This window comes from Haliotis rufescens, unplaced genomic scaffold, assembly GCF_023055435.1.
Source record: "Haliotis rufescens isolate VD_foot unplaced genomic scaffold, xgHalRufe1.0.p SCAF_15, whole genome shotgun sequence".
NCBI lineage: Eukaryota > Metazoa > Mollusca > Gastropoda > Lepetellida > Haliotidae > Haliotis > Haliotis rufescens.
In genome coordinates, this window is record NW_025963835.1 from 21,716,281 (window position 1) to 21,731,234 (window position 14,954).

The following is a 14,954-nucleotide window of genomic DNA, read 5'->3' on the forward strand; positions in this document are numbered from 1 at the left end:
ATTTTTAATCAAGGTGCTCAAATGATTTGATGCAAGACCCTTTTTATCACAATATAGATCTTGATTAAAAATCAGATCTTCTTGACTGGATGCCGCTATTTTGTTTGAAGTAAATGGAAGAGATATGAGAGGTGGGATCTGATTGGTCTATAGGAGTGACATAGACATGATAGAAGGGACATAACTGGTAACAGCCACTGGTGGTACTACGATCAAGCCACGGAATTCCAGTGTAGTTCAGCAAGGGTGGAAACTGGACTATCGCAGTCAGTCAACTCCCTTGCACAGGAAGATGCTCCTACTCATACCCAGACAGCAAGGGTTGTTGTTGCTCATGCTATCAATCAATGGATTGTCTGATCAAGACTGGATTCATTACTGACCGCCGTCATATAGCTGGAATATTGCTGAATGTGGCTTTAAACAAACAAACAAACAAACAAACAACATGCTGAGAACATAGTTCTTGGTGTTTTACATTAGTAAATGGTGCCGGTGCTGTTTTTTGTGAACCTATTTACACAATAGTTTGTATATTACCTTGATCTAGTCCTGGAGATATGAGCTGTGAATCAAATAAATTTTGTATTTAACTTGTGTGTCAAAATGTAAATGATCGATATATTACCTGAAGCTATTGAAAGCTTATTATTTGTCTGTGATCTGTCCATCTATCCGTTTGTCAGATTTTCTAATCTGTTATCATTACTCACTGAATGCCCCCACCAAATACTTTTCTTCCAAACGCCAGCCTGCACGGCATGCGAGTGGTATTAAAAAAAACAACTTTTTTGTAAAACTTATTTTCTAAATGTTAATAAGGAATATTTTTGGTGATGTACAGTTTCTGGAATCCAAGATGAAAGACAGTTCTTTGCAACATTGTTCCAACATGGAAAGATCACCTCTGTGGTCTAGCGGTAGAGCGCCCACCCGGAGAGCGGAAGGTGTGGTGTTCGATCCCCGGCCACATTATACAAAAAAGCGTTAAACGATGATACTTGTTGTTACCCTGTCTGATGCTCGGCACTAAGGGTCTAAATTAAGGACTGGTTGGCTCGGAGTCAGTTTTCTGTGTCTGAGGGGGGTATTCATGTCAAACTGCGGCATGGTATCTCAGTGAGCTAGCACTGTAAATCGGCATCAGTCCGGACTGGTACAAGCAGCCACACATGTGCATGCACATCGCTATATACTGATATAAGTGCAATAATCTTGGACGCAACGTTAAATCCCATTTCACCTCACCCACCTCCAGGGGGTGGTCGGGTAGCCTAGTGGTTAAAGCGTTCGCTCGTCACGCCGAAGACCCGGGTTCGATTCCCGACATGGGTACAATGTGTGAAGCCCATTTCTGTTGTCCCCCGCCGTGATATTGCTGGAATATTGCTAAAAGCGGTGTATAACCATGCCCACTCACTCACTCAACCACCCACCCACCCACTCACACCCACCCACCCACTCCCACCCACCCACTCACTCACTCACCCACCCACCCACCCACTCACACCCACCCACCCACCCACCCACTCACTCACTCACTCACCCACTCACTCACTCACTCACTCACCCACCCACCCACCCACCCACTCACCCACCCACCCACTCACTCACTCACTCACTCACCCACCCACCCACTCACTCACTCACTCACTCACCCACCCACCCACCCACTCACTCACCCACCCACCCACCCACCCACTCACTCACTCACTCACTCACCCACCCACTCACTCACTCACTCACTCACCCACCCACCCACCCACTCACTCACTCACTCACTCACCCACCCACTCACCCACCCACCCACCTGGGAAATGACTGCCTTGATTGGACAGTTGCATTTCTGGCTTTAAGGTTTGTTTACCCCACCTGTTTTTGAAACCAATGGTTCTGGGAGATCCCCGGGTCACCATATTATTTGTCTCTTCTTTGTTGACCTTTCTAATTAACACGTCAAGTCAGTCATATCAAGGGTCAATTTTTTTATTTTCATTGTTAGATTGAATTTGTGACATCATATTTGATGAGTATGTTTAACTGTATAAACATGCACCTGTGCAACCTTTTATTGAAAAGTGCAATGCACTATTTATCATGTTTATGTCTATATGCACCAAGTGCATGTCAAGTATTTTAAATTTGTGTTTGACTAATCCTTAATGTTCCACACAACGTTGATCTCTGAACACTCTCAGCACCTCTAAGCTTCATGTACCACACTACATCACTAATCCCTGTGTTACCGTATTCGATGTCATAAGCGCCCCGCTCTAATAAGCGCCCATGGTGATATTTGCTAATATATTTGCGAGTGAACAATCCCAATAAGCACCCTTTCCGACTGATTAATGTGCACATGACTTATTGATTTGTGTATAATATGCACTCATGTGTTATATGCACCCTTAATTGTGGGCAGTTAAATTCTGGAAAATATATCTGTCGTGTATGATATGCACATACTTTTCTTTTGTATCATTTCATGCTGTCAGCATAAACTACGAAATTTACAATTTTTCAACTCTGTTTTTGTTCTCACCAAAATTATATTCGAACAAGAGCCCACTATTTCCAATTTTGATAGCGCCATGGGTGCTTATTACATATCGAATACAGTATGTGTAATTTGTCCGGTTTCTTGCTGTGATCAAACTGGGTACTGCAAGATTATGTACATATGTTCCTCTCATGTTTTACAGCAAGACGTCATTAATTTATGTAAAGTCATGACACAGTCATCAGAGATTTGAGATTTTATTTATTTAGACTAATTTACGCATCTATGGTTCAACTTTGATAAATTGATAGGACCAGGGTGCAACCTTTTTTTTTATCGGGGATTTGTGATTACCTGTTTTTGTTTTAATAATTTCTTATTAATGATCTATTGATGTATATACTGTCTGATGTTCATTCATCAGGGGTGAGAATCTTCTGTGGTTCCGAAAATATTAGTGACCACAAATTTGTTAAAATCTGATGGCTTCCCCCTTAAACACCCCCAAATTATTGACCACATTCCTTTACAAAGAAGTTTCAACTGAAAAGGAAAAATATTTATTCTCATCCCTGATTCACACAGTCAGAAAAGTATTTGACTTTGAGCAAGTGGCACAGCTGTTGTGGATGGTGCTATACATGATTTCTGTTTTATAGGTTTGAAATCAGAGTTTGCATTTGTTATCTATGGTTTTCTTGCATTTTCTAATCATCCTTACCGTATTCGACGTAATAAGCGCCCCGCTTTAATAAATGCCCACGGCGATATTTGCTTATATATTGGCTATTGAACAATCCCAATTAGCACCCCTTCCGATTCATCAATGTACACAAGACTTATTTATTTGTGTATAATATGCACTTGTGTGTTATATGCACCCTTAATTATAGGCAGTTAAATTCTGGAAAAATATATCTGTCGTATATAAACATTTCAGGCTGTCAGCATAAACCACGAAATTTACGATCTTTCAACTCTGTTTATTTTTTACCCAAACAAAATTCTAATAAGAGGCCCCCATTTCTAATTTTAAGAGCTCCCTGGGCGCTTATTATGTCAAATACGGTATAGTGAATTATTTCATATGCATATGTAAAGGTATCAATTTACAAATTAAAAGTCATGAGCCTGGCATAACTTTGAGGAAATGCTTTAATATTGTTTTGTTTGAAGTTTGTTAAAGCAGATTCACACCATTTTCTAGAAGATCTTTGTGGAAGACCAGAATTTATGAGAATAGTTTCAGAATTATAATTTGATAAACCAGAAATTCAAAGATATTTAAAAACTCCTGGGACTATTTTGTTTAGAAATAGTACAACATCGCAGCTGGTCTTCCACAGGCCTGTAGTAAATAGTTGCAGATGCTTTAATATATATGTTACCTTGGTTACATATTGATACAAATTGGACTATATAATGAACAGTAATCAATCACACTTGTGAAGGTTTTCATTCTTAGTCTTTGTAGAGGCCTGTTAACATTGTGCAGTTTTATTACTGTGCCAGAGACCTTTAGGTCATTCAGATAATATGTAATTAAGCTGATCAATGGAAACAAGATAGTTGAAGTGCATTGTTTCTTGTATGGTACATTATTTTTTAAAGATGAAAAAAACCCATCATGACAAACAAAATATTTTGACAGTTACTTCATGTTCTTGAAGAAAAATACATCGTGTGGCTGCTTCCCAATTGCTCCTGCATTAATGCTTGTTTTGTTTGTGATTTTATTAGCAGGAATGTATGTTTCCCCTTGGCAAAAAAATGATGTCCACCAAAGCTTGGAGGAATAGAAATTCCAATGAACTTTAAGCTCTTCACGGACAATTACTTGTTGTAACATGTATCAATCTGTTGAGAGACAAAAATGAAACGGTAAAAATGTCTTTTTGAAATTACAAAAATAATTGCTCATATTTTTTTTACATTTGACAAGAAAAATCTGCCAACCGTTGGATTATTGGCCTTATTTTAGCTGTCTTTATTATTATTATATATACAAACAGGTCTTCAGCAACCCAAGCTTGCCGTAAAAGGGCGACTATGCTTGTTGTAAGAGGTGACTAACGTGATGAGGTGGTCAGGCTTGCTGACTTGGTTGATGCATGTCATCAATCCCAATTGCAAGGATGGAAGTTCATGATATCAATTACTGGATTGTCTGGTCCAGACTTGATTATTTACAGACTGCCGTTATATAGCTGGAATATTGCTGAATGAGGCGTTAACAACAAACAAACAAAACAAACAAAAGATATACAAATAGTGTTGTGCTCCTTACATATTCAGTGGGGTCACGGGTGGCCCAGTCATCTAAGGTGCCGCGATTCGCTATGCAGAGTTGCGTCTCTTGGGCACGCCAGAAACCTATGATTGTGGGTTCGAATCCCTGTTCGCCCCGATTATGTTTCTAGGTTTGTCAGCACCATACCCATGCTCATGGGTCTCACCGAATTGGTAAACGTCTGAGACATGCATCACTTCAGGCTTTCCTCCGGCATTGAGCTGACACGGCGCGATATAACTGGAATACTGTTAAAAGCAGCATTAAACCCAACTCACTCACTCACTCACTCCATATTCAGTGCTTGGTACAGGTTAAAGAATCACCACCGAACATGATAGCCTAAGAATGTGTAATCCATACCCATGTTCATATACAGTTTCATATACAGTTTACTTGCGTCCTGTGATCATTGCGTTGTCTGCTTATAAGAAGTAGGATGTACTTTATCAATAAATGATTGAATATATGACATCACTCAGTTGATGTAAAGTTTGTGTACTAAGATATGTGATTCTTGTTGATGTGTTATAGTGATTCTCATTTATGTTTATCAGTCTCATTTGTTTAGTCTGTTTTTTCCTCTGATCATGGAGTATTTTTTTCTCTGATCATGGAGTGTTTGTCTGTATTTTGTATCAGAACTTTTGTCTGTTTCAATATTATTAAAAAAAAGTAAAATGTATTTTTGAAGTTGCACTTCTTTATATATTTACCTGGAAGACAGCAATCCTGATTACCTCATGCTTGAACCAACTTAAATACTGATCAGATGGTCAGGCTCTGTGACTTGGCTGATTGCATGTCATCATACCCCAGTGGTGCAGCAGACCTGTGAAGATTCCGGGGTAGAATAGGTCTTCAGCAACCCATGCTTGCAGTAAAAGGCGACTATGATTGTCGTAAAAGGCGACTAACGGGATCGGGTGGTCAGGCTCGCCGACTTGGTTGATACATGTCATCGTATCCCAATTGCGTGGATTGATGCTCATGATATTAATCACTGGATTGTTTGGTCCAGACTTGATTATTTACAGGCCGCCGTCATACAGCCGGAATATTGCTGAGTGCGGCGTTAAACAACAAACCAACCAACCAGTGGTGCAGATAATTGCTCTTGTTTTTAGTTTGCCTGGTCTGGACCAGATTACTTACAGGCTCCATGATACAGTAGCATGCTACAGACCCCACCATAAAAGAACCTAGACCCACTCACTTGCTGGTAGACGATTAGCAGTCCAGTGAAAAGTGGCTGCTGTTTTTTTTATGTGAGAATTTGGCTGTTGCTGCAGCCGTTTCATTTCTCATGTCTTCCTTGCAAAGGTTATGTCAAAGAGGATCTCCTACCTTGCAAAGGTTATGTCAAAGAGGATATCCTATCTTGCAAAGGTTATGTCAAAGAGGATATCCTACCTTGCAAAGGTTAGTGACATAAGAGGATATCCTGCATGGACAGACCCGTGAAGATTGGGGTAGAATAGGTCTTCAGCAATCCATGCTTGCCGTAAAAGGCGACTATACTTGTCATAAGAGGCGACTAACGGGATCGGGTGGTCAGGCTCGCTAACTTGGTTGAAGCATGTCATCGTATCCTAATTGCGTGGATCGATACTCACGATGTCAATCCCTGGATTGTCTGATCCATACTCGATTATTTGCAGACCGCCGTCATATAGCTCGAATATTGCCGAGGGCGGCGTTAAACAACAAACATACAAATCCATTTGTTGAATTTGAAACGCGATATTATAAAATCCCAGCTCTCTTTTATGAAACCATAAATATAAAGAAGCATGACTCTACACTGTCAAACTAAGAAATAATTAGAGCAACATTTAAAATAAAGAGAGAGATGTTTGTTTGTTGTGTAACGCCGCACACAACAATGTCCGGTGGTCTGTAGAAACATCAAGTTTGGACCAGACAATCCAATAAATTGACATCATAACTAGACTGGGAGAAGTTAAGTTCAAGGAGCGAGAAATCAATATTATAACTCCGTTTGCCTGCAATAATTAGAGATCATTATTCGAACATTTCCCGAGTGAGAGCGAGGCGTAACATGAATTCTTACATGGGTTTCTCAAAATCAGTTTGATACACATGCGAGTATAATACTTTCTTTATATTATTACCCATTATTTCTTTATCCTTTTGAGGTCCCCTTAAGAAAAATGTACTCCATCTTGGTAAACCACAATTATAGAATGAGTGAGTGAGTGAGTATGGTTTTTCACCGCTTTTAGCAATATTCCAGCAATATCACGGCGGGGGACACCAGAAATGGGCTTCACACATCGTACCCATGTCGGGAACGAACCCGGGTCTTCGGCGTGACGAGCGAACGCTTTAACCACTAGGCTACCCGACCGCCCAATTATAGAATGAGGTCTGGAATCTTCAGCTTCACAATAAGATTCGAATGACATCAACAATGCTGTCTCGATGACATGAACACCAGAATGGTGTGCGTGAAATGATATTTTCACTCGTACATTAACGATTCTTATGAACTCGGATAGATATTTCTAACCCTATGGGTAATAATGTTGTTTAATATTCATGGTAAATATTTGTGAATGGACGCGGAAACATCTTCACATACACATCTTATATTTTATAGTTGTATTGAATCTGTTTTATTTACCTTTTGTTTTATTGTGCATGTTATTTATAGTTTCATAAATTGTTCCTATGGCGATGTGGCTGATATATTGCCTGTATGTGTTTAATTCACTCTCCAACTGAAGAAGAAAAGCAGCCATTGAGAAAACCTAGTACGTTAACAACAAACAATATTGCAATATGAGCTTAACAATGGGACTTGAAAATAGACACATAAACGAAGTTACCCCACACAAGAAGCTGTGTCTGTAGTTATGCATGACATGAAATACAATTTATTCATTTTTCCCTGTAACTGTTTACTGTTCAAAGTAGAGTGAGTGAGTTGGGTTTAACGCCGCTTTTAACAGTATTCCAGTTATATCACAGCATGTCAGCTTAATGTGGGAGGAAAGCTCGAAGTGATGCAGGTCTCAGACGTTTACTACTTCGGTGAAACCCACGAGCACAGGTATGGTGCTGACAAACCTAGAAACATACCCGGGGCGAACCGGGATTCGAACCCACATGGGGTCTGGCGTGCCCAAGGGACGCAACTCAGCACACCGAATCGCGGCGCCTTAAACGACTGGTCCACCCGTGCCCTCCGTTCAAAGTAAAGGAAATGCTTCATGCAATCATGACACTTATCGATCACAGCACGCATATTAACCCAGTGTGACCTACCTCGTGCTTTGATACACGCTTGTCCTTACCTGGTATGTGCCCCCTGATACCCTAAACCGAAAGTAAGTCGTGCGCATGTGTATGGCGCATGTGTATGACACACAGACAGGGTTGTTGTTCTGCACACACCCCTCGAAAGATTTCTGCAGAAGCTTGAAGTGACGTTACATGACACAGGTGAGGAGAGTTTATGCTTGAGTAACATCCTTGGGTAGAGGCTTGTTGTTATAACCCGGAATCTCCACGGCGGCAGAGGCAGGATCTTTAGACACAATGTAGAAATTGGTTATTGTTTTTGACAGGGCATTTTTATACCGGATATAAGTCTGTTGGTAAAGGTATGGGACATCTTCTCCTCGTTCGCTATATGCTTAAAACTGTATGTGTATCTGGTAGGGCTGGGACGAGTCCAAATTTACTACCCCCTATTACTCGACCCTACCCGGGTACCCGCTGTAGGTCTCAAGAGGTAGGGGGGCGGTCGGGTAGCCTAGTGGTTAAAGCGTTCGCTCGTCACGCCGAAGACCCGGGTTCGATTCCCGACATGGGCACAATGTGTGAAGCCTATTTCTGGTGTCCCCCGCCGTGATATTGCTGGAATATTGCTAAAAGCGGCGTAAAACCATACTCACTCACTCACTCACTCAAGAGGTAGGTACAAACTGTCCGATTGGGAACACTTTGACCGTAGCTCTGGTAATATGTGTTTAGATACATGTAAAAAACGATCTGGTGTATACACTGAAGTTGACTGAAGTTGAATTTTTATTCAAACATATAAAAGTCAGAAGGGATGGTCGTAGTAGTCAGGAAGAACTGCGAACATTACATTGACTTGTAGTTTAAACATAGAGTGTTTGATACTGTTTGTCATTAAATCCACCCGACCCGAGTACCCGTGTTACCCGTCCCAGCCCTAGTATCTAAAGCTGTGAACACCGATCTCATCCTATTCGCTCTCATGAGGGGCGGTGGGGTAGCCTCGTGGCTAAAGCGTTCGCTCGTCACGCCGAAGACCCGGGTTCGATTCCCGACATAGGTACAACGTGTGAAGACCATTTGTGGTGTCCCCGCCGTGATAATGCTGGAATATTGCTAAAAGCGGCGTAAAAGTATTCTCACTCACTCACTCGTTCGCATGAAATGTGTATCCCCCATTTGCCTCACTTCCGGGTTTTGTAGTCCTAAAGTCAGTAATACTATACCCTTCGGGAGATTGAAAGCTGTGCGTCATTCTATATGGAAGGATGTCAGTTCTTATGGGGTTTGTATACACATCGTGTTACGTAGTGTAAAGAGTAAGTGAGTGAGTTGGGTTTAACGCCGCTTTTAACAGTATCACAGTTATATCGCGGCGTGTAAGCTTATTATGGGAGGAAAAACCCAGGAGCTCGGAAATGGTGCTGACAAACCTAGAAACATAATCGGGGCCAACCAGAATTTGAACCCACAATTATAGGTGTCTGGCGTGCCCAAGGGACGCAACTCTGCACAGCGAATTGTGGCGCCTGAGACGACTGGGCCACACGTGCTGCCGCCATGTAGTGTAAAGAAACACATAAAGTATTGGCGATGACATCCCGTATCAACGCGAGTGTTATAGATGTTATTGTTAACAAATTTGTTAGTTTTATGGCACTAACACTCTCACAAATAAATGAGACATGCACCGCGTATGAGTACGTAATACCTCAGATTCATGTAACGAGCATGTTATTTTCCTTGCATGAAAGGTGTTGGACATGGGATGTTGAAATCTGTTAAATAGCCACTGTATACCCCATGACCACCATTGGGGCACGGGTGGCCCAGTCATCTAAGGCGCCGCGATTCGATGTGCAGAGTTGCGTCCCTTGGATACACCAGAAACCTATGCTTGTGGGTTCGAATCCCGATTCCCCCCGATTAAGTTTCTAGGTTTTTCAGCACCATAGCCGTGCTCATGGGTTTCACCGAAGTGACACGCAGCGATAAAAGCGCCGTTTAACCTAATTCACTCACTCACCCATGACCGGCGTACCAGTAAGGGCTTTAGCAACAAACCATTTAAATGTAAAGGTTCTTGTTTTGTTTCTCCAGTAATATATCCGATCCCCACACGATTGTACCCCCCAAATATACTACTCAAAAGATATAAAAAACACCCCATTCTTTCACAGCACTATTGTTAATCAGGCATTGCGTGACAGATTACCGATAGTAATATGAACGATTCGAATTTTATTTGCGTAATATATTACTTGTTACTGTAATTAACGACTTCTTTTGTACCCCATTGACAGTGCACACCAGTGTAGGAGAATATATGATACCTCACACTCAAAACAGCATGCACAGACATATTCACAGTGAGTTGTAAATATGAGTGAGTGAGTATTCTTTTGCACCGCTTTTAGCAATATTCCAGCAATATCACGGCGGGGGACACCAGAAATGGGCTTCACACATTGTACCCATGTCTGGAATCGAAACCGGGTCTTCGGCGTGACGATCAAACGCTTTAACCACTAAGCGACCCGATCGCCCCTGTAAATATGAAAATATATATCCAGATGTCATGTACATGAATGCAATTTTGTATTCACTGAACTTTATGGCTCAGTATTAGAACGGAGGCGCCCGCACGATGCCTATAAGTAGTCTATGTCATGGCCTCTATGCGTTTCCTCCATGACTGGACCTAATGCAATTTATTTCTGTTTTCAATGTAGACAGAACAGCAATAGCTGAAAGATATAATCACAAAAACAACCAGAAGGCTGTAGTTCCTGTCCTGAAGAAATATTTTCATTGAATACATTTGAACATTCTATGAATTGCCTCAAAATAGTTGGTACAAATGATTGCAGTGCAAACGTTTGGCATCAATGATATTTCCTGGATTATCTTTCCTAGATCCTTGATTTTGTTTTCAATTTATTTTATATGCTTTTCATGCAGTCAATATATTTCATATAACAGATCACAATGTCGGAACTTGTCTCAGTCAATGCGATCAAAGATGAGCTAGTTGAGTGTCCAATATGTACAGAGCACTTTGATGATGACAGTCACATGCCCCGTCGTATGCCCTGCTGTGTACAGTCTATTTGCGAGTCCTGTTTGGAGACCTACTGCAAAGGACGTCAGATCATACCATGCCCTTTGTGTCGGCACCAACATAACCTACCTGGCGGTGTGAAGTCTCTACCAAAAGAGCGTCTCATTCTTAAGTTCCTGGAACATCTGAAGGTCAAGAAAGGTATCCGTCTGCCATGTACAGATTGTCCTGATAATGAAGCAGCCACTGCCCAATGTATGAACTGCAGATTATTCCTGTGTTCGATATGTCTAAATGCTCATACAAGGAACAAAGTCACAAGAAAACACAGGACAGTGACTTTTGAAGAGATGAAAGTCTTGCCCCAGGAGAGTTTTGAATTCCGGCATCAGTGTTTCCAACACGAACAGCCACTACAGTTCTATTGCTATACCTGCAGACTTGTGATCTGTGTATCTTGCACTGTACTCGAGCACGATAAAGGGAACGGACACAAAGTTGTTTCTATTACTGAGGCGCACCACAACATAGCACATGCCACTGACGACACTCTTGTCAAACTTGACGAGAAGGTAGAAAAGCTCAGCGGAACAGAAGCAGATCTAAAACAAAAACTTGTCGAGTTAGAACATTCCAAGAAAGCTGCCAAAGATAGCCTTGACCAAAGATTTGATAAAATAATAAAAGAAGTTCAGGACAGAAGACGCATCCTTTTGTCACACCTTGAAGACGTTTATAGTAATAGTTTTAAGCTGACGAACGAGGCCTTAGAGTCAACCAAACAACTGCGAAACAAGGTAAAGTCTTCTTTGGCCTACACACGGCAGATTAGGAGTAGAGCTGACCAGACAGAAGATCTACAAATTATGACATCATCGGCTGCTTCTTTCACAAAGATGCTGCAGGAGTCTCTCATTGAGATACAATATACGAGGACAGGCGTAGGCTTTGTACCTGCCAACCTGACCCAGCTTTCCTCCGCAATCCAGGGAGCAGGACTGATAAGGTCAGTCGCATACTTCCCAACACAGAGGCCGGTATATGTACCAGGAACTGACGGATACAATGCCATCACACTGACACCTGCAGAATTTCAAAAGGGTAAAATATTTTTTATTATGTAGGAAAAAAGATCTATAAAATGTTATTGTCGACATGAGATAGCTGTGGTTCGACAATTTGTGACAACTAATGACCCATGTCTACTTTTAATGACATATTTTTTTAACTAAATGTAAACAATTGGATATATATATATATATATATATATATATATATATATATATATATATATATATATATATTATTGTAGTTTGTTTGAGTATGTTGAAGTAAAACTAACATTTAGTTTTTAAAAAGATAAAGGTAAATCATAATCTTTAATTCGACAGGTGTTGAATCTACAGTTAGTTAAATTGTAATCTGTTTCAGTCGATGATGTGGGCAAGACCATTTCCAGTGGAGATAAAGCCATTTCATGTGAGATGTCATGTATTTAAGCTCCAACTTATCTTACTCATGTGCCCATCAACATAAGGGGCACTGCTTGACCTGTGATGTAAGGCTCCTGTGCAGATTTCCGTCGACAGTTATGCCAGTGTCTGATGATGATGGGTTTGAATCAAAATTTAACCCTGACTATGACTCTTTGCTTGTCTACATCATACGCATGCTCGTCGGTTTCACAAGCACCAGATGCTTGCCGTAAGAGGCGACTAACCAGATCGGGTGGTCAGGCTCGCTGACTTGTATTTTGTTTGTCATAATATCCCAATTGGGCAGATCGATGCTCATTATCTCATTCACTGGATTGGCTGGTCCAAACGCGAATATTTACAGACCGCCTTCATATAGCTGGCCGCGTTAAATAACGAACAGACAAAAAATCCCAAGCTACAGATAGTCGTGAAAGATAGATGGATAGATGAAGGACATTTAAAAAAAAAACATATAACTGTTCATATGATTTGCTTTGTCTTGTACTATATATTTCGCTGAAATGAAATGTAACTTTTTTCACTTCTAGGAATAATACATGGGAGGTGGAAAATACATATTTCGTCTTGTATCATTTTAATAAAAACATTCTCTGTTATGAGGCGTCTGTCAACTTGAATGGGTGTTATGCAATACTGATTCAATGATGTGTATTTGTGGATTAGACTTACAATGAATGTGTTTTGTGTTATTGGTTTGTCTTTTGTTTCCTCCCTAGGTCCGCTCCTTGAATGGGACTGCAGTACAGCGAGTGACGACATCACTGTTTCTGATACTTTGGTAACAAATGAAAAGCCCAAGACTCCGCCACAAGACACAGGATGTCGAATAAGGTCGTGGAGACGTCTATTGACATCAAGACCTTTGGTTATCAGAGGTGGAAGCCGAGAGATGTTTCTGGTGAAAGTCAGCTTCTCTTTGAAACAGGTCACTGAGAAAAGAAGCATGGTGTTTGAGACAGCAATGACTGCCAACCCCGCAGATACTTGCTGGAACCAATCAACTGGACTGAGTGTACGCATCATAGGATGTCCAAAGCATAAGCACCAGCTCTGTCTCTGGGTTAGGTTTGATGACAAGCTCCTCGTTGATATACCTATTGCTTGCAATCAAATTGGTGGGGCAGGTGCCTTACATCTAGGCTTTCTACTGGACGGTAGGAGAAGTAAAGTGAATGTTGTTGACCTTGACAACACTACAGTGATTCAGTCTGTGACTGACATTGTGTTTGACAGACCATTCTGGGTCATGGCGTATCTAGATGCATCCCAAGATTCAAACATGACGTGTGAACTTGTATCAGGTCACAACATTACACTCTCAGAAGGAATGACCAAGTTGTTGTTAGCTCTATAGGAAGGTGACTGGACAGGGGAATAAACGTGTAAAATGCGGAAAGAAGGAGCCAGTAAAACATCGTTGGAGAGGATGGTCCCTTGGGCAGAATCCGACGTCCATTGTGGAAGAATAAAGACTTCATGATTATCCCCCCCCCCCCCCCCCCCCCCCGTTCAGATACCAGGGACCATTGTATGCATCTCATCCCATCCTTTCTTGCTCACCCAAAAGGATCGAACCATATTGTGTCTTAAATTCTACTCTACTATGTTTTATTTCAGATGTGGAGGACACGTGATGAAAATTATGCCGATGTAATTCCTTGTTAAACTTTACCTTATGTTCCTGCGTTTGTGCAGGGGAACTCTTGAACAACTTTTGCATGTGTTTGTGACGGGTGCCACCGGTGGACCTGGATGCTCTCACCTTATCATCACTAATTGATGGTGATTCATAGACACCTGCTTTCGATATAGTCGGAATCGTGCAACAGACTTTGCCTTCAAGCAGAGATTTTTCTTTATATTCTGTAACAGCTTTTGTAACTTTTAATTCATAGTCTACCGAAACGCTAAATACGCAATGCTGATGTTTCTTGATATATCTTTGCAGTACTAATTGATTGATTCTTTTAATTGAAGACAGAAAGTTATCATCAGTGTTTCACATAACAATATATAGATGAAATTGCAAATGATTTAGAGATTATCCCACGACATACGTTTCTTTTTGTGAAATGAACAAAAATATAGGTTTCCGTATCACATAGATATATAAGCTCAGTAAATATATTCTCTGACGTCATTCACAAAGGATGACTTCATATTTGAATATTTGCAACTATGCTTGATATGACGTGACGTCGTTATGTGCTGCATCTCACATAATGGGACATTTGGTGTGATCCAGCCAATTGACGTGAAAAAAAATCCTCTTGCACAGTGAGAATTACTAATTTAATAATTGCACCGCTTTTCTCGCCTGATGGGTAAAAATGA

At 41.0% G+C, this 14,954-nt stretch overlaps 1 protein-coding gene across 2 annotated transcripts; it reads left to right on the top strand.

Moving 5' to 3' along the window:
* Positions 1 to 8,190: 8,190 nt before the first annotated feature.
* Positions 8,191 to 14,105, top strand: LOC124135192 (tripartite motif-containing protein 42-like). 2 transcript variants are annotated; one of them, XM_048396298.1, is made up of 4 exons: positions 8,191 to 8,258; positions 11,043 to 12,222; positions 12,553 to 12,600; positions 13,337 to 14,105. In XM_048396298.1, the coding sequence occupies exons 1-4, from the start codon at positions 8,250 to 8,252 to the stop codon at positions 13,972 to 13,974; spliced, it is 1,875 nt and encodes a 624-aa protein (XP_048252255.1). In that variant the 5' UTR covers positions 8,191 to 8,249; the 3' UTR covers positions 13,975 to 14,105. The 2 variants fall into 2 exon arrangements, with proteins under 2 accessions (XP_048252255.1, XP_048252256.1); XM_048396299.1 differs by lacking the exon at positions 8,191 to 8,258 and adding an exon at positions 10,366 to 10,429.
* The last annotated feature ends 849 nt before the right edge of the window (positions 14,106 to 14,954 follow it).

What these genes read in the sequence shown, in the direction of transcription:
- LOC124135192 (XM_048396298.1), top strand. An exon ending in ACCTGCAGAATTTCAAAAGG is followed by an intron (nt 12,223 to 12,552) that starts GTAAAATATTTT and finishes AATCTGTTTCAG; the next exon opens with TCGATGATGTGGGCAAGACC. An exon ending in TGGAGATAAAGCCATTTCAT is followed by an intron (nt 12,601 to 13,336) that starts GTGAGATGTCAT and finishes TTTCCTCCCTAG; the next exon opens with GTCCGCTCCTTGAATGGGAC.